Raw genomic sequence first — 18,733 nt, forward strand, 5'->3', positions numbered from 1 at the left:
CTTTTACCTATATAAAACTTTAATTGTAATTTTTGTATTTCTAAGTATTAGAAAAAGTGACAGGGGGCATAGAGTAGCATGAACCTCCCTGGTTTTTTATTATCTCTGGAGCCAGTTGGATAAAATTACCAATAAGGAAATTTCCACTTAAATCAGAAACTTCTAGCATGGGGATTGGCTGAGTTGTGGCAATTACTGATTCTAGGATTGTTTTAGTTAGTGTTTTATTGGACTTTCAGTTTGTAGCCATCACCTGACAGAATTAATTGCTCTATCTGCTAATTTTTTGAAAGGGAAAGTCTATTCCAGAGCAGATATTCAGGAAACAAAACCTCTGTACTGTGCCCAGAAACAAACTGGAGGGGTCAGGCCCCAGGCCTGCAGCTTGCTGCAGTTTATGGTCTTGCATTGACTATGGATAACCTTTCTCTGAAACCATGGGCAGTTGGACAATGTACCTTGACAAGATATGACTGAAGTTTGACAATAGGGCAAGTAGGAAGTAAACGACATGTGCCCTTAATTTAAAGAAAACTCCCACCCAGGCCTACAAGGGATGACTAGAGCAAGAACTCCTCAGGGAAATTCAAAGAAAGAAACAACAACAAAACTTGTTTAGAGTAACAGGGTCACACTTTCCTTCTGGGGTTTCATCTCCTTTTGAGTTTCTGCAACTTAATGCTGAACTGCTTTTCCCATAAGTCTTAGACAAGCTGAGAATATCAAAAGTGACTTTAGTAAACCATGCTCAAAAAAGAAGGAAAACCATAATTAGCATACAATAGACCAGGCCACAAAATTTATAATTTTAAGTGTCCCAGGAGAAACATTGAACAGCTTTTAAAAGCACATTTCTTATGCTCCTAAGCAACAAAGATTGTTTGTATACCTTTTAGGAAGCTTTCTGGGTGCCTCTCCTCTCAATTCTGGTTTTCCCTTATTAGAATCTTCAGTTCTTCTTTCAGGGCAATCTGAAGAACTGGTCATGGCCAAGGTCTTGATGATTAGCTGACATTCTTGAGCCCCAATGAAGGTTCTACCCCTTTACAGCTTAAGTTATGTGCCTATATCACATAGAATAATTCTTTACAATTCATCACTGGGGTGTCCTCACTCATATGTCCCCCACTGAGAGGAATCTGGAAATGGTTGAATATTCATGGCATCCTTTCATAACAGAGTCAAGACAGTCATTTTCTCACAAAGGTTGAGGGAAGGAATAGGGAAGGCTCTTTCCATAGTAGGTTCTACTCCCGGCCAGCAATATGGACATTTTCCACAAGGATTTAGTTCTTTACTTCATTTAGACTTTTGCAGTAGTAAGCTTCATTTCTGCCTTTCATATTTTTATCACTGGCTATAGTTTTCTATATTTCCATTTCTCCATTTCCCATAACCCGAGAAATACCCCAGACAATGAGATAATGCATTGTGATTTCAGTGTTTGCTACTGAGAAAAATGCATGGATATCCATTTTGTATAGGATTTTAAAAAGTTAATTAAGTAGGAAATTGATTGTTTATTGATAGGGGGAACCAGAGGGCTGTCTTTTTCAAAGCATAGAACCCATCTTACAAAGAGGTAACAGAGGTAATATCATGACTCTTAGGAAGCCCAGCCCTTCCCAAGGGTTCAAAATAAGTGGGTCTTGTCATATGACTGACTAAAATTCTAATTATTCCCAAGCCAAGATTTTCTTGAAGTTTTGAAGGCAAGGGAAGAACAATAAGGCCGGTTTCTGATTTTGCACATAATAGAGGAAGCAAACAACAGGAACAATAATGAAAAGCAGACCAATGGTTTCTTTGGGAGATTATAGCAACCATATTTGCATAAACTTTAGTACAGTTCCTTCATTTTTTTAGACACTAAAACAGTTTCTTGTTTTATCTTTGTTGAAATAAATGAGGCCAGACTGGAAAAAATATATCCAAGGCCTATAATTATGGATTTGTTTGGTGCAAGATGCTTCCTTCAGCATATTTCAGGTCATCCTTTCCAGGAATTGATGAGAACGGGTTGTATATGATCAAGAGGTTTGTTTTCTATCAAATACTCTTGGCATTATAAAGGACAGCATGGCTGATGAAAGACTACAACTAATCAGAAGTAACATGAGAAAGTAACTATGGGGAAAGTAACATGCAGTAGCTAGAAACCCAAGACACAAAACTGGCTTATAATCAGCAAATGAGTCTCTTACGATTGCAACACTCATGCCCCCAGATCCAGTGTCTCCTTTGGCTTGCAGGAGACCACTTTTTCCACTCTAGCTTATTCTTCTTAACTTTCTTCCCAGGCTTTTCTCTTCTCATTCTATACACTCTCTTTGTGTAATCTCTTCTACTTTATAAAGTTGATCCTAAGTCTCTGGAGACCATTCCTCAACTGAGATATCTATACCCAGCTAAGTTGTGCATCCATTTTTCCAATTGTCAATGAAACATGTTGCTTGGGCATCCTACAGGCACACAAAACTCAACATAACCACAAACAGAACCTGCCATTTCCTTCTGCATACTCTCCCCTCACCAAAAAAAAAAAAAAAAAAAAAAAAAAAAAAAAAAAAAAAAAAAAAAAAAAGAAAAAGAAAGAAAAAAGAAATATGTTGTCCACCATTTTTTTTTGTTTTTATTACTAACTTTGCAAATGGAGGCACAATTTATTCCTGTTACCTTATCTTTGGTCCTACGCCTTCCTTCCTTGCTCTGTACTCTGTGGGTGCTCTGGCCCTGTTTGTTAGGTGCCTGCCAAGTTCTTTTATTAAATTAATGTTACATCCTTGTGTATATCCCTTCTCCTCTCCAGACTTTACTAACTCTAAGGACGCGTATAGCTCAGTAGTTCTATAACTCCTTCCTTTGAATGGGGCGGGGTATATTCAACAGAGAGCCTCAGTCTTTGACTCAGCTAAGAGTCTTGGGTTAGACCAGTGATGGCGAACCTTTTGAGCTCGGCGTGTCAGCATTTTGAAAAACCCTAACTTAACTCTGGTGCCGTGTCACATATAGAAATTTTTTGATATTTGCAACCATAGTAAAACAAAGACTTATATTTTTGATATTTATTTTATATACTTAAATGCCATTTAACAAAGAAAAATCAACCAAAATAATGAGTTCGCGTGTCATAGGTTTGCCATCACTGGGTTAGACTATACTGTTACTAAAAACTCATATTCATGAATATAAGTATATTGTTATAAATTATACAAGGTATATAATTTTTTTTAAAATCCTCACCCAAAGATGCCAAAGATGTGCGTCCTGTTTTTTGTGGGTTTTTTTTTTTAGAAAGAGAGAAATCAATGTGAGAGGGAACATTGATCGGTTCCCTCCCATAAGCACCCCTACCGAGATCGAACCTGCAACTTTTTTGGGTGTACAGGACAACGCTCCAACCAACTGAGCCACCCAATCAGGGCCAAAGTCTAGCATTTAACAGTGATTAGTGGGTGAGATACAACAAGAAATGTTTTGCTCCCATGAACTGTTAGAATTTAATCTTTTATGAACACACACTGTAAAATAATTCTTAGTTTTCCAAATTTTAAGACAACAGAGCAAAGCCAACTATTGGGTTTAATTCAAAAAGGAAATTTAGAAGTGATATGTACATATCATGGAACAGATAGCATTTGCAGAGGAGACCCTACTTAGAAATAGCATGCATTTAAATAAATGTGTGATATCTAAATGAGTGAAGCTTGAGCAGTTTAAAAATGAAAACATTTTCAAGATTTAAGATAAAAGTGTAAAAACCTTTGGTGTAGAGACTCAGGGCTGTTAAGAGACCCATTGGAACATGGTTGAGAGAAAATTTCTGCTACTTCAGTAAGTATTTTCAACACCTTCTTGGCATGGCCCTTATACTTGATTTCTAAGGAGCTAACTGGACTTGTAAATTTTCAATTCATTCACCCCCTTAGAAAAGCACCTAAGATGCCAAGTTCAGCAACAAGGATATATTTGAACACTCCTGGCTTTGGACACCAACATGTAGCTAGAGAATTGTGTCCAGATGCCCCAATGTTAAGTTCAGAGGCCTTTGTTAGGCAGGACCAACCTGCCTCAGTGACTCAACTTCTCAAAGTTACTCCAACTCTGTCAAGGACAGAATAACCCCAGCTCTTCCTGATTCCAGTGCCTATACTCATTTTACAGTCTGAAAGTTATCTCCAATTACTTTGGCAACACCATTCTCCAAAGTTTCTGACTCCCACTGGTTTTACCCTACTTGAGTTTCATACCTGTGGGCACTGGATCTGAGAAACGGTACCAGAATAGGCGTTCACCTATTTAGGCATACAGTGTTTTCTGACATAAGTCATTTGAACAAAAAACTAAAGCCACATGAATGTGTTACTAAATCTCTACCCTAATATGTGTTAGTTCAATTTCTCAAACATGTTAGAAGCCAAATATATCAGGATGGTGGTCAGTCAACAGTTATTGAAAAACTTCTTTATGACAGATGTTATAGGAAACTTTGTAAGCAGATATGAACACAATTTGCCCTTGTCCTTAAAGAATATAATATACTAGAGTCCTAGTGCATGGATTCGTGCACCAGTGGGGTACATCGGCCTGGCCTGTGGGGATCAGGCTGAATCGGCTCTCTGACATCCCCCGAGGGGTTCTGGATTGCAAGAGGGTGCAGACCAGGCAGAGGGACCCCACTAGTGCATGATCGGGGCTAGGGAGGGACTGCAGGAAGTCTCCAGGGTGTGTCTGGCCCGTCTTGCCCAGTCCTGATCGGCCAGACCCCAGCTGCCAGCTAACCTACCAGTTGGAGTGTTTGCCCCCTGGTGGTCAGTGCACATCTTAGCTAATGGTCAAATGGTCGCTTAGGCTTTTATATATATACTAGAGGCCCGGTGCACAAAAATTTGTGCACTCGGGGCGGGGGGGGAGGGGGGGTCCCTCAGCCCGGCCTGTGCCCTCTCACAGTCTGGGACCCCTCAGGAGATAGCAACCTGCTGGCTTAGGCCTGCTCCCGGGTGGCAGAGGGCAGGCCCAATCCCTAGGTACAGCCCCTGGTCTGGCTCAGAGCAGGGCTGATTGGGGAGTTGAGGCCCCACCCCCTGTCATGCACAGAGCAGGGCAGATCGGGAGGTTGCGATGCCACCCTCAGTCACGCTCAGGGTAGGGCTGATTGGGGGGTTGGGGCACCGCCCCCTGTCGTACTCAAGGCAGGGTCAATGGGGAGGTTCCGGCGCCACCCCCTGTCACGCACAGAGCAGGGCCAATCAGGGGGTTGGGGCACTGCCCCCTGTCACACACAGAGCAGGTCCCATCAGGGGGGTTGGAGCTCCGTACCCTGTCATGCACAGAGCACGGTCGATCAGGGTTGAGGAGCTCCCCCCTGTCATGCAGAGAGCAGGGCCCATCAGGGGGTTGGGGAGCTCCCCCCTGTCACTGACAGAGTAGGGCCGATAGGGGAGTTGGGGCACCGCCCCCTGTCACACACAGAGCAGGGCCCATGGGGGGCGGTTGGGGCGCCACCCTCTATCACCCACAGAGCAGAGCCGATCAGGGGGTTGGGGCGCCGCCACTGTGACACTTAGGGCAGGGCCGATGGGGAGGTTATGGCTCTACCCCGTCACACACAGAGCAGGGCCGATCAGGGGGTTGAGGCGCTGCACCCTGTCACACACAGAGCCGCAGGGCGATCAGGGGGTTGGGGAGCTCCCCCCTATCAGGCACAGAGCAGGGCTGATCAGGGGGTTGGGGCGTCTTCCCCTGTCACGAACAGAGCAGGGCGGATAGGGAGGTTGTGGCTCCGCCCCCTGTCTCACACAGAGCCGCAGGGTGATTAGGGAGTTTGGGCGCTGCCCCCTGTCACGCTGATCCCAGTGCCGGGAGGCCTCGCGGCTCCACTGATCCCGGTGCTGGGAGGCATATTACCCTTTTACTATATAGGATAGACGCCTGGTGCACGGGTGGGGGCCGGCTGGTTTGCCCTGAAGGGTGTCCTGGATCAGGGTGGGGGTCCCCCCTGGGGTGCCTGGCCAGCCTGGGTGAGGGGATGATGGCTGTTTGCAGCTGGTCACACACCCTTCAGGGTGGGGGTCCCCACTGGCATGCCTGGCCAGTCTGGGTGAGGGGCTGAGGGCTGTTTTCAGGCTGGCGGGTGACTGAAGCTCCCAACTGCTCCTTTTTTTCTTTTTTCTTTTTTTATTCTGGGCCAGCTTTAGCTCTGAGGCTTGGCTCCAGCTCTTAGGCCTCAGCTGCTGAAAGCAGGTATCTGGTTTCTTTGGGTTCTGTAATCGAAACACTGTTTCAACTCCAGCTCTGAGATCCCGGTGGGCTGAAAGCAGGTTTCTGGGGTTTTGTTTAGCTTCTATATTTGTAACAATGTTTCAAACTGCAAGCTCAGAGGCTGGCAGCGGCAGGTGGGGAATGTTGGAGTCCTCCGTCACTGAAGCAAGCAAGCCTCATGTTCGCTTTAAGATGCCTGGCTGCTGGCCACCATCTTGGCTGGCAGTTAATTTGCATATCGCCCTGATTAGCCAATGGGAAGGGTAGTGGATGTACGGCTAATTACTATGTTTCTCTTTTATTAGATAGGAGATATATATATATATATATATATATATATATATATATATATATATATATGTATATTGCAGCAGAGTGGACAATCTTGAAAATCCCATAAGAACATATTTAGTAGAAAGTTAATGGAAAGTGACTTCACCAGGGAAAAGGAAATGAATAAGTGATCAGTCCCTTGCCTCCACCGTGACTCCTAACGCCCTTGGTTCATATCATCCTGCAGTGCAATGTCAGTATCTCACTTCTATATAAGTGGTCTGACTTGTCTTGTTTCTCTGTGTTCTAATTCCTGCCACAGCAGTGGCCTCTTTGGCTTTTCCTTAAAAGGTTCACTGAGATTTTTCTGGCCTACTCTGGGGATTCCCTAATGTACCATGTTTACCAACTGGGCTCCAGTTGTGAATTTTTAATTATGCCAGAACATTTTCAGTAAATGGAATTTCAAGTTCAATTAATGCTGTCAGATCCAATTTTTTTCTCACCTGCTATTGAGCTCCACTCTGTGGTGTTTGCAGTAATTGCCACTTTTGTAGGAAAGAGGAGCTTCTCTAGAGCAGGATGTCTGTCGGCAGCCCATTGCGTTCTCCTCTTTTCTGACTCAGGAGTAATATAGTGAGGGCACTTTATCAGGCAGATTCTCATTACATTGTCTGGAAAGCAGGGACTATGGATAGATAGGGCTCATTGTTATCTTTGTTGCCACTGAGCATGGCTGTCTCATGCTTCTTTTGAGGCAGCAGTTCTCAAAGTGTGCTCCATAGTCCAGCAGCATCGACATCCCTAGGAACTTGTTAGAAGTGTAAACACTCAGGCCCTATCCTAGACCTGTTGAATCAGAAACTCTGCCCACCTTCTGCATTTTTAAGTTCTCTAGGTGGTTGCAACATATGATTAAGTATATGAGCCACTGTTAGGAGAAAAGTGTTTCAAACTAAGAATGGGAATAATTTCATTCTATTTTGTGAAAATACTCATAACCTGGATTTTATATTCTGACTTTTTAATGGGAACTCATACTCATAATTTTTTTAAAAATATATTTTATTGATTTTTTACAGAGAGGAAGAAAGAGGGATAGAGAGTTAGAAATATCGATGAGAGATAAACATCAGTCAGCTGCCTCCTGCACACTCCCTAATGGAGATGTGCCCGCAACCAAGGTACATGCCCTTGGCCGGAATCGAACCTGGGACCTTTCAGTCTGCAGGCTGACGCTCTATCCACTGAACCAAACCGGTTAGGGCCATACTCGTAATTTTTACTAGTAACTCAGCTTTACTTCTGCTGTTCCTGATTTCCCCAAGCATAGGTGGCCACTCCAATTTATTTCTCTAGCACTTTCTCACACTGGCTTTATACCATTTGTTACATTGTCTTGTGTATCTGTTAACATACTCACCTCCTCCACTAGTCTTTGGGTCACTTGAGGGCAGGAACCTTGTCACACTTATCATGGTGTTCCCAAGGTCCAAAACAATGTAAAGCATTTTTGCATGAATACATTGTTCAACATTTTATAATTTTCAAAACTACACTATGGTCCTAAGATATAAGATGGGCAGATGTGGAAACTGAAACCTAGAGAAGTTAATTGATTCAGTGGCTAGGTTGCAGACCCAGGGCTAAATAAAGGCCAAAGCTTGCCTCACTTTGGGAAAGGTAATGGCCATACAGTAGTTCCTTAACCACTGCCCTCATGAACTCAGGTCAACTCAGGAAGCCTAGGATACTTTGGCTTTCCAAGGGCAAAGTCCTTGATTTGCTCCCAGACAGGCTGTCCCTACCCCCAACTGTGGTGACATTCTTGTTCCACCCCGAATGCTAAGAGAAGGTGGCTGAGGGTGCCAGTTAGTGAGGAACAGTGAAAAGACTGAGAACAGGAAATGGGAAGGGCATCATGCAGAAAAATAGGAGTGGAATTTAGTACCATTAAAGGTATAGTCCCTGATATATGCTTAGTCCTTGGAAAAGGAGAGCAAATCGGAAAAGATGTGAGCTACAAGTGAAGCCAAAGTTTAAAGCTCAGTTTTGTTCATCTACCAGACTGCCCACCTTACACCATGATGACAGCAGCATTGAATACACATTGTGAGGTGTTTTGTCATGGGAATGGGTTGACAATGATTGCCACCCACCTCACCTCTTGGCACCCAGCTCACTTTGACATCTGTAAGTAGTCTAGCTGGACTAGGAGAATGGGGAGAAGTAGGCTATGGGCATGGGATAAAGAAAGTTATTGGCCCACACAAGGATAAGGCCTGTGATTTCCCTCATTAATCTTACCATTGGACTCTACAAACTGACTTAACTGAGTCAGGCTCTTTTACTTGGACCCCTGGGGTATAAGCCTTTGTAAATCCTCATAAACTGGGATGGAAGAAAGCATATTCTGGCATATGCTGTCCCAAGCCTGAAATATCTACTCCATTATTCACAATGAGGCTGTCCCATCAAGCCTCATTGTTTATCTTACTTTGACTGCCACTTTGGAGCAATGACTGTACATCTGACCCTGTCTTTCTTCTTGAGCTGCACTGCTATCTCTCTAATTGCCTGCTGGACACTGTCCATCAACACCCTAACTCAATATGTTTGAAACCAAATCTGTCATCTTCTATAGTCCAGATTCCCCTCCCAGCTAATCTGTCTCTTTCATTGGCACCTCTGTTTTCACAGTCATAGTGCTTCCAGACCTTCTCAGCAGCTTTCATTAGGCTTTATTCTCTTCCTCCACATGTAGACAATTCAGAAGTTCAGTTATTTCCTACTAGAGGTCCGGTGCACTGATGGGGGGTGAGGTGGGGGAGGGGGTCCCTCAGCCCGGCCTGTGCCCTCTTGCAGTCCTGGACCCCTCAGGGTATGTCTGCCTGCTGGCTTGTGGCTGGATGGCCTTCTGCTGCTGCACAGCCTGCTGGTTGAGCTTCAGCAGCTACTGCATGTGCACAGGCTGGGCCACCACGGTCTGTCCTGCGAACACCATCAATTGGTGAATCAAGCATGGAGGCAGGCTCACCCTGAGTTCTCTGTGCTTCCCTGAGTCACTGAGTTGTTTAGATCGACTGCCTTCTACAGAGAATGGCACTGGGATTGGGCCTAAGTCGGCAGTCGGACATCCCTCTTGCAGTCCGAGACCCCTTGGGGGATGTACCAGTGTGCCAAGTGGCAGGTGGCCAGGAAGGAGCCCGAATCGAGGCTATGCCTGTTGCCCTCTGCTCGGTAGTGCTGCTGTGGAGTTGGGAGAGGCTGTTTCCGTGGCAGCTGCACTCGCCAGCCATGAGCCTGGCTTCTGGCTGAGCAGCGCTCCTCCTGTGGGAGCGTACTAACCACCAGGGAGCAGCTCCTGTGTCTGCCTCCTGGTGGTCAGTGCGTATCATAGCGACTGGTTGTTCTGCCTTAATGGTCACTTAGGCTTTTATATATATATAGATTGATATGATTTCCTTCTTTCCACCTCTATAACACCCATTCCGGTCCATGCTGTCAACATATTTCATGTCTTAATCACCCCAAACTATGTAATACCAAAACTATGATTTTCTGCTCTTCAATCCCCTATCTGATAGAGAAGCCCAGAGCTAGATGTGAATACAATAGTTGTAACATACAATGCCAGTGAGCTTTGATAGCCTGTAACCTAGGGTCCAAACTCTTGGTAAGATGTAAGTGAACAGCCAGCATACATGAGAAAAAGTATAATTTAGGAACTGATTCATTTTCGTTCTTGATCCCAGTGAGGCATTTGGGGATGTGCTTGCCTTCCCTGGGCAGAAACAGCATGTGTCAAGAGGTGAAGAGAAAAAAATAGCAACAATAATCAATAAGCTTATTGCTCCAGTCCCTGATACCTCTGTGGTGAGTTGTTAGAGTGAAAAGTTAATGGATGGAAGGGGAGAGGGCAAGTTAATGCAAGTGTCCCAGCTGCGTTTTCCAAGAGCTCTGTGATCACAAAGTAATCCTGAGCTTATGTGTGAACGGTTTACCTGATCAGTTTAATATACTCAGCTTTATAGATGAGAATGCTAATACAGAAAAAAAATTGTATGCCTTGCTGGCAGTCAGCATAAGAACTCAAGATTCCTGAATAAATGCTTTGATCATAGGAGGTTGCTTCTGAGCAATAAAGATGAGCTTTACTCACATACTTCGAAATGTGAGCCCGTTAGAACATAGAAAAGCAGGATTTTTTTGGGGGGGGGCAATTATTATTTAAAAAGCCTCTCAAGAGATGACCACTGGTAGATATGTTGTAGAAGCACCTGTTTGGGGAAACAAATTAAATGAGCTTCTATCTCTGGAAGGGTTTTTGTATTTTAAGTGCATTTTCTCATCCTGGCAGCTTTATGGAGTCGAGGGTTATCTCTAGGGAGTACAGAGAAGCTACCATTTCCCCAGAGACACTTGAAATAACCCCTTAACAATAGCTTGGGTTTCATCTTAGTTATCACTTACAAGAACACACACTGGAAAACATCAAGAGCTATACAAGATTGTTGTTATTCAGAGACACTAGCCAACTATCCAAGAAAGCTTGCTTGAGAATCCTTTCTAAGCTCCCTGTCTTTGTGATCCACATGTTGATCAATCATCAGTAACTAGAATCCAGTCCTCCCAGACCATTCTTCTTCAGGGGTGGAAAATAGGTGACGTGTGTCATCACTTCCTTCTCTCACACAGTGCCAGACATTGATAATCAGTCATAGCATTCCTTTTCCACTGAACCCAAATGCAGCTTTTTTGTTTATCTGTTCAAATATTTTGGGCACCCTTGCCGGGGTCCAACCCCAGCAGGTCCAGGGGTCCCCAAAGGTGTGGATGGAGTTGGCGAAGAAGGAATGACAGAAAATCCCTACCTGGGGAAACAACCCTTCTCAGAGAGGAGACCTTGGTCAAAACACATAGTGCCAAGAAGGTGAGCAAACATATCAAGAACAGCATGCCATATATGCCAGGTCCCTTGAAACAGCAAGGATGGACCGGCTCCCGGCACACCCTCATACGAGCTATTTGGCAAGAAAGATAAATATAAACAATGCTATAAGCACCACATGCTAAGTGCCAAATAAAAGATTTGTAGACAATAAGTCTTATAGGCCAACTCTCTCTTCTGAAATACAATTTCAACTTCCTAGGAACCTGAAAATTAATTTTTTAAATGTCAGTACTATTATAGTTAAATCAACACAACTATTTTTTCATGGGTTTGAGATAAATTAATTCCAAAAAGAGCTTACGAAGTACTACAGGAAATGCAGAAGTTTCTGTATGCCCCCCATCAAGAAAGTGAGTGGTGTGTGTTTGAAATCACTAGGTTCTTCTCCCTTAAGTACCTCTCTGACGTAAGAGAAAAATCTAGATTGGAGTGGATGTGATTGCCATTTTGGGTTAAGCACACTGAATACCATTTTAGCATCAAATTATTCAATCAGAAACACTTTGAAACTGCTGAAGTGTTAGGTTAGTCACAGATTTCCCACCTGAATACAATGTGCAGAATACTACAGATTTCTCCCCAATTTTCTGGTGTTTGTTGGGCCTGTGGAAAAGAGCTCACCTCATAGATGGCAGCAGACAGCTGAGCCAGGCAAACAGGAGTGCTGGTACTCATTAACTTTTCCTAAGAGGACTCACCTGGAATTGTTTTCCTAGGCCTTTGATGAGGCAGAGTTGTGAGGGAGGGAGGAAAGAATCTTAACCTTAGAAGAGGATAGCTATTCAGGAGCAATGGAAGAAGCCTGGAGCCATGCCCTTGGGGATTTCAGGCCACAGCCTTTCAGATCACAACCCAAAGAGGAGATGAAAGTAAAGAGGGCTGACAAGTGCTCTAGAGACAGACAAAGTGATGACAGCTGGGGTAGGTCTGTTTCAGATGGGTGAAAACTAGCTCTAATTCAAGGCAGCCCCCACTTACCCATCTCATATACTCCAAATTACTACCCATATACCCTAAAAGCAGGCAAGGCTTAGAAGTCCCTGGGATTGCCGGGTGTTTTAGTGGCCAGGGTCCTTGGTAGCACATTAATGTTTGGGTCCTCGACCATTGTTTTTCTAAGGCTCCCAGAGAGTCTGCAGCTGCAGGGTTATCTTCTACTCTTCATGGGGCACTTCTGGAAAACTGAAGGTCCTTCTTTCTCATGCTATCAGAATTATGGCATCTTGTCCATACTTACTTAGGCAGCCTGGAATGATGATTCTTTTTTCCTCAAACTTTTCTATATAACAGGTATGTTGTCTACAAAGTTCAACTCCAAACCTGTTACAAGTTCTGCTTGGCCCCTCCCTCAGTTTCACATACATTTTGCCCCTGTGAATGGATCTGCTATTTGCACAGTAGAAACATTTTGAGTTATTTGATTTTGTTCACCCCCACTCTTGGTGCCATACCTTCCGTGTGTGATTTTTCTGAGTTTTCGTCTTCATTCCCTTCAGATCAGCACTTGCAGGATTTGCCAGTAGGTCATTGGGGTCCTTATTTGGATCTTTGAAGGACTACCCCCCCCCCCCTCCAGAGCAGCAGTTAACAATAGTAAGGCTGCCACTGACAGCTGACAGCTTTCCCTAGTGTCCTGTTGTGCCCTGCATTGAGCTTAAACAGGATCAATTGTCATGCAGATTATAAAGGACCCTTGTGCCCAAGGCCCAGACATAGGAATTTAGCAGTGGGAATGAGAGTTCTTTAATTCAAAAGAATGTGGATGCCTGAACTTAGTGACTCTGGGGAGTCCTAGATGACCACCTACTCTGAAGTTAGTAGCGGGCAAAATCAAAAGACCAAACCCCTTGTTTTAGAATGCTTCCAGTAAAGTTTCCCACCACCTCAAGTTCTATTGAGGGGCTAGAAGGAGGAAGGCTCAGTGGCCAGTGGCCAGGGCATGGAAATGAGGAAACTGAAACTTGCTCACATTTGGAACATATAGCATAGTGTGTCCTTTGCATTAGACTGCATTGACCTTCTGAAAGATATGGTTTTGAATTCTTCTGAGTTACAAGTCTTTTATCCACTTATTCAATGTTATTCCTTAGTTTCTGAGCTTGGTTCTGAAGGAGCAGGAGAGCTGGGATGGTGCCAGGTACAGTTAAAGAGTTCTTTGCCTGGAAGTCATAATGGATGGGCAGGGACAGCACAGTGTGAGTTCTGTAATCTCCACTCAGAATGTAGCCACATTTTTCTCAGGGAAGTGCAGAATCCCGGCATTTTGTCTCAGTGGACTTCTCACGCCTCCTTTGTGATAGAAGGTATGTCCACTTTCTCGAGAGTCACCCACCCCAGCACAAGTATCGAAGCTCACCTTGCTGTCTCCTACTTCAAAGCACTGCTTTTGGGACCTCCTGCACACTGAATCCTACCTGCTGGGGCTCTTGCTACCTGCCTGATTAGCTCTTGTCTGTACCCACACACATCTGTATTGCCTTTGCAATCACCAGGAACCCATGATCATCTCTTGTTCCAATCACATCCATGTACACTTAAAGCTGAGTGGTGCATGGCAAAATATCTTTTGTGAGTCCCACCCCACATATAAAGACAGCTACTTGCAAGAACCTAGTTCTGAGGTACTTAAAAGAGTCATAAACATCTGGTAAGCTCTTTAGCATTCTCTGAGACAATATTCTATGCCCTTGGATGGTTCTGTTATACTCACTGAAAGCTAATATGTGCATTTTTCTTTTCCTCTACACTTTTCATAAAAGGTTATGCTGACGTAGACCTTACTAACAAAAGACATCTTTCCAATGAAATCATGATAAATAATTCCACACATCATCAAGTGGCGAGAAAGGCTTTGAATTGGTTTCCATGGAAATCTGAAGATAAAATAAAGCAATAATTTCAAGGCAGAGCAGCTGAATTGAAGATAATGGTAAAAATAGTTTGATAAAGGAAATAGAATAAAGTAATCAAGAAGACTCCACTCAATTATCCCTTTTTGTTTACTTTCAAGTGATTAATTTGTCTGCATTTATTAACTAGATGAGATTAAGCAGACCATCCTAGTGATTTATTTTGTAATTGTTTCCAGGGTTTGACATAAGCTGTGGAATTATTGAAGGTGGAGATTTAAATTTAATTACTCATGAAGCAGGTGATGCTTCTCCTAAAAGAATAACTGAATTCATGGCCTTCCTGTGTTAACATTATGAATGAAAATTATTAATTCATCTGATATTATCTCCCAAAGACTTTTAGAAGTCAATTGGCATCCATATACTTCACTAAAAGTCAGCAGCTTCAGAACTGAACTTGTAATACAGAGGATCCAGACTGAAAAGAAAGGATTTCATGTTTAAGACTAATATTGCTAGAGCCTCCCTTGGAGCCTGGGCTGTGGTGCCATCATTAATGGAATCCACTAGCTCAAGCTTTCAATGCCAAAATGAGAGCTTTCTTTGAACTTGAACAATGGTTCCCATTCTCTTTACCTTTGGATGACATAATTCAATAAGATCATGCTTTATTTTGAGAAGAAAGAGAGAGATTAAGAAAAAAAAAAGGCAAGAGAGAAAGAGAGAGGTCTTGAGAGTCTTTAATTGAAATGACTAATTGCTTTGTGTCTCTGTGTTCATTGTTGTATATATTTTCTATTCTTTCTGTGGGTATAGTAAGGATAGACGGGGTTCTCCAAACACTAATCCAGATGCCAACTCTCCATCATCTAAAAAGGCGCGGAACACATCTAAGAGTGGGAAGTAAGTGAAAAATGCCCTTGTGCAACTAACATAGCTATCACAAAGCTGTGTGCTGTCCTCATTTTGTCATTCATTCCTATTCATTCAAAAGAGATTTGCGGAATGACTCCTGTGTGCCTCTCACTGGGCTAGTCACTGGGAAATTTAAATGAGTGAGGCAAGGGTAAGGAATATTGGGTGTGGGAAGGATTAAAGAAAGAGAAGGAGAGAGAGGGGAAAGTTAAGAGATGGCTTTGGAAAGATAGCTTTGAGGGTTGACTACAAAGGGCAAGGACTTATAGCAATGCAAGATTTGGACTATGAGTTTAAAAATTAAGGAAAACAGCACTTATCAATCATTTTATGATTTGCAAAATCTATGAAAATTTGTCTTTGATCAATACATGAAGATAGAGGGTTGATTTAAAAGAATCTGAAAGCCATTCCATAAATGTCCTGGTTTAAATACATGTGCATGTACATTGTAACCATATCACTGATTTACATAGTATATATATTCTTGTAACTAGCATGTACCATGTTCTACCTGAAACTGTCTTTTTGGTATCACCAAAACTTGTATTGGCTGAATATTTGCGATGTTGGATTTACTGCTTTGGGCTAATTCCAGAAAACAACATTGGCTGATGTCTCTCTCTCTTTGGATTTAGCAGAGCACTGCAATCTGGAATGGTGTGATCCCCTGCAGATGTAATATCTCCAATTAGGCACTTCCCTCTCAAAGTGGCCATAGTCCTTTGGTGAATGACTCGGGTTCTCTGTAAGCTGTCTCTCTCTAGGGTGTGGGACATTGGGACATTGTGACAGGCAGAAATACAGCTCAGAACAAGCACCCAGGCCACATCTAGGAGAAGATGAAAGATGCCTTCATCATGCTAAAAGCCCTAATCTAGCAATAAGATATGTCACTACAAGAGCATGGCTTTGCAACAGAAGGTGAATTTGTAATGGTCATATTTTTTATATATTCAGCCTTGGACCATAAATGCTGCACTTTTAATGTGATCTTATATTCAATTCCCAAAATGAAAGATATATTGGTTGCCTTTCCCCCCCCTCCCCCTCTTTTTCTCTTCCTGAGTACCGTTTCAGGTTTGCATATGAAGTTGAATGTGGGATATCCTGGAGAATATAAAAAGCAGTGGTAAAGACAAAAGACTACATCTTTGAGATCAGTTAGAAGTCATTTCAGTTATTTATCACTGAGCACCACAATCAAAATGCTGTCTAAATTATGGTGTACACATTCCCAATCAGCTGAACGTTTCGCATTAGTCCCAATGCATCGTCAGCGTGCACTCTCAGTTAATAGAGACAGCATTGGAGAATCAGTTTTAACAACCCCATGCTTGCAGAAATGACAGGCCCTGTCCAGGTACCTTGTACACAAACGCCACACTGACAAGGCAGGATGCAATCTCCTATTTATTAGACCCTGATGTATAATTATGATGGCTGTTGCATTTTGAAAAGGGCATTGTTTTGTTTCTTTTGGCTTTGCAGGAACCTAGCCTCATACTTTTTGAGTGCAGAATCTCAGTGTGAGCCACAAAAGAAACAGTTGGTAGCATTTGAGTTAAGATGACATAGAGAATGCATACCTAATGCCATATCCAGGTTGGTAACAGTGGGAGGCCAGCATAAATGCATTCTTAAGTAGATAAACACAATCTTATATTGCACTTGCTGCATTTGGACATATCCTAAGCTTATGCCAGGGTGAGGGTCTCCCTCTTCACACATTTAGAGCTAAATGTATCTTATTTGCCATGTATATAACTCTCAGATTGTTAGTTCCTTTTAATTCTTCATTATTGTTCTTTTTTAAAAAATATATATTTTATTGATTTTTTACAGAGAGGAAGGGAGAGAGATAGAGAGTTAGAAACATCGATGAGAGAGAAACATCGATCAGCTGCCTCCTGCACATCTCCTACTGGGGATATGCCCGCAACCCAGGTACATGCCCTTGACCGGAATCGAACCTGGGACCTTTCAGTCCGCAGGCCGACGCTCTATCCACTGAGCCAAACCGGTTTCGGCAATTGTTCTTGACTATTGATGTAAAATAAAAAGTTTTCCAATATCCAATATCCTCTTCATGGGTATGTATGCAAGCTATCCTTTTTTTTTTTTTACTTATCTCCCATCAGTTTTCAGAGGTTAAAAAATTCTGTCTCTGCACATTTTCTCCTTCCAATGATATTTTTGTCAACAGGAGCAGTACTGATCATCCATGAATATGGGGAAACTATTGGGAGGGGCATTATTCACACTTTCTAGAACAGTGTCTAGCAGTGGGTATGCACGTCTTTTATAGTTCAGAGTGGTTATTTCCTATATATTTTTTGTTTGTTAGTTTGGGAGTGCAAGGTGGTGATGGATGGAGACAGGTAGATTTCTATACCCCAGGACATATTCCCGTGGTGTATTTTCACACTAGTCAGCATTGAGGTTGCTGCTCAGCTGGGTTTTCTTGTGTTATTTGACTTAATGACAGTGGGATATGGAGCAGACTTTAAGAGTTTATGTTATTCTGAGGCAAGATAAAAGCTGGGAGATAGAGTGTTCTTTTCTTCTCTGAAAAGAAATTGGGTCTCCTGTTTTTCAAAGAAAAATAATGCAAAAGTCAAGGTGCCTCAAATATACATCATGGCTAAAAATAATATCTAATATGTGTTGAGGGAATGCTGTGGGTCAACCTCTTGATACATTTTGTCTCATAAATCCCAACTCACCAAAAGCTCATGAAATAGGCACCATTATTATTTCTATTGTACGTATGAGGAAATTGGAACTTAGAGAGGATATTGTGTGCATACATGGGGTCTCCAAATGAAAAATTTGGGGAAAACCCTATTTTAACATTAATATTTATAATAATAATATCTATACAATATTGAGCTTTTATTTTGTGCCTTTGTGCTAGACCCTGGGACAAAAATAGAGAAAAACAAGATACAATAAGTGCTTTTAAGGAGCTCACAGCCTTATTAGAGGAGAGACAGAGGATGGTGATGAGGTGTTTACAATGAAGCAATCATGAGGTGCTATGTTAGAGCCAATGCCAGGGTTGAGGTGGGGAAGACCTCATGTGAGACAATCAATGAAGGCTTCTGAGAAATGACCCCTAAACCCTCTAATTATCTCCACTTACCAGGTAGCAAGTCTAGGTCAGAAGTGGTAAATGCAAATTAGTCACTAAGGTGGGCAGAATCCTCAGATGTTGGTAAGAACAAGTTGGAGTTGTGGATTAGGTCAAAGTTAAAACTGAATGGGCAATTATGCCTTTTTTTCTGACTTCAGTCTATTTGGGGCAACTGACATGCAGTGTAGCATGCTGAGTAGCTTAAGAAACCTACAGCTTGAAAGTTAACGTCAGTTCTGCTTGCTGTTTCATTACCTGGACCAGAAACTGGATAGTCAACTCTCTATTTTGGGGAGGAACAGATGGAAGGGGATGTGTCTGAGTGGCAGAGCCAGACTACCC

General features: G+C 42.8%; 1 protein-coding gene across 3 annotated transcripts in view; it reads left to right on the forward strand.

The window, feature by feature from the left end:
- HS6ST2 (heparan sulfate 6-O-sulfotransferase 2) overlaps nt 1-18,733 on the forward strand; it is a 332,677-nt gene that overhangs the window by 264,378 nt on the left and 49,566 nt on the right. The window contains exon 4 of one of the 3 annotated variants that reach the window (XM_036305376.1): nt 15,157-15,243. The exons of the other annotated variants lie outside the window; for them this stretch is intronic. Coding sequence (XP_036161269.1) covers nt 15,157-15,243 — 87 coding nt within the window. The remainder of the gene's footprint in view (nt 1-15,156; nt 15,244-18,733) is intronic. 3 annotated transcript variants of the gene reach the window in all.

The sequence above is a fragment of the Myotis myotis genome, unplaced genomic scaffold, assembly GCF_014108235.1.
Source record: "Myotis myotis isolate mMyoMyo1 unplaced genomic scaffold, mMyoMyo1.p scaffold_m19_p_4, whole genome shotgun sequence".
Lineage (NCBI taxonomy): Eukaryota > Metazoa > Chordata > Mammalia > Chiroptera > Vespertilionidae > Myotis > Myotis myotis.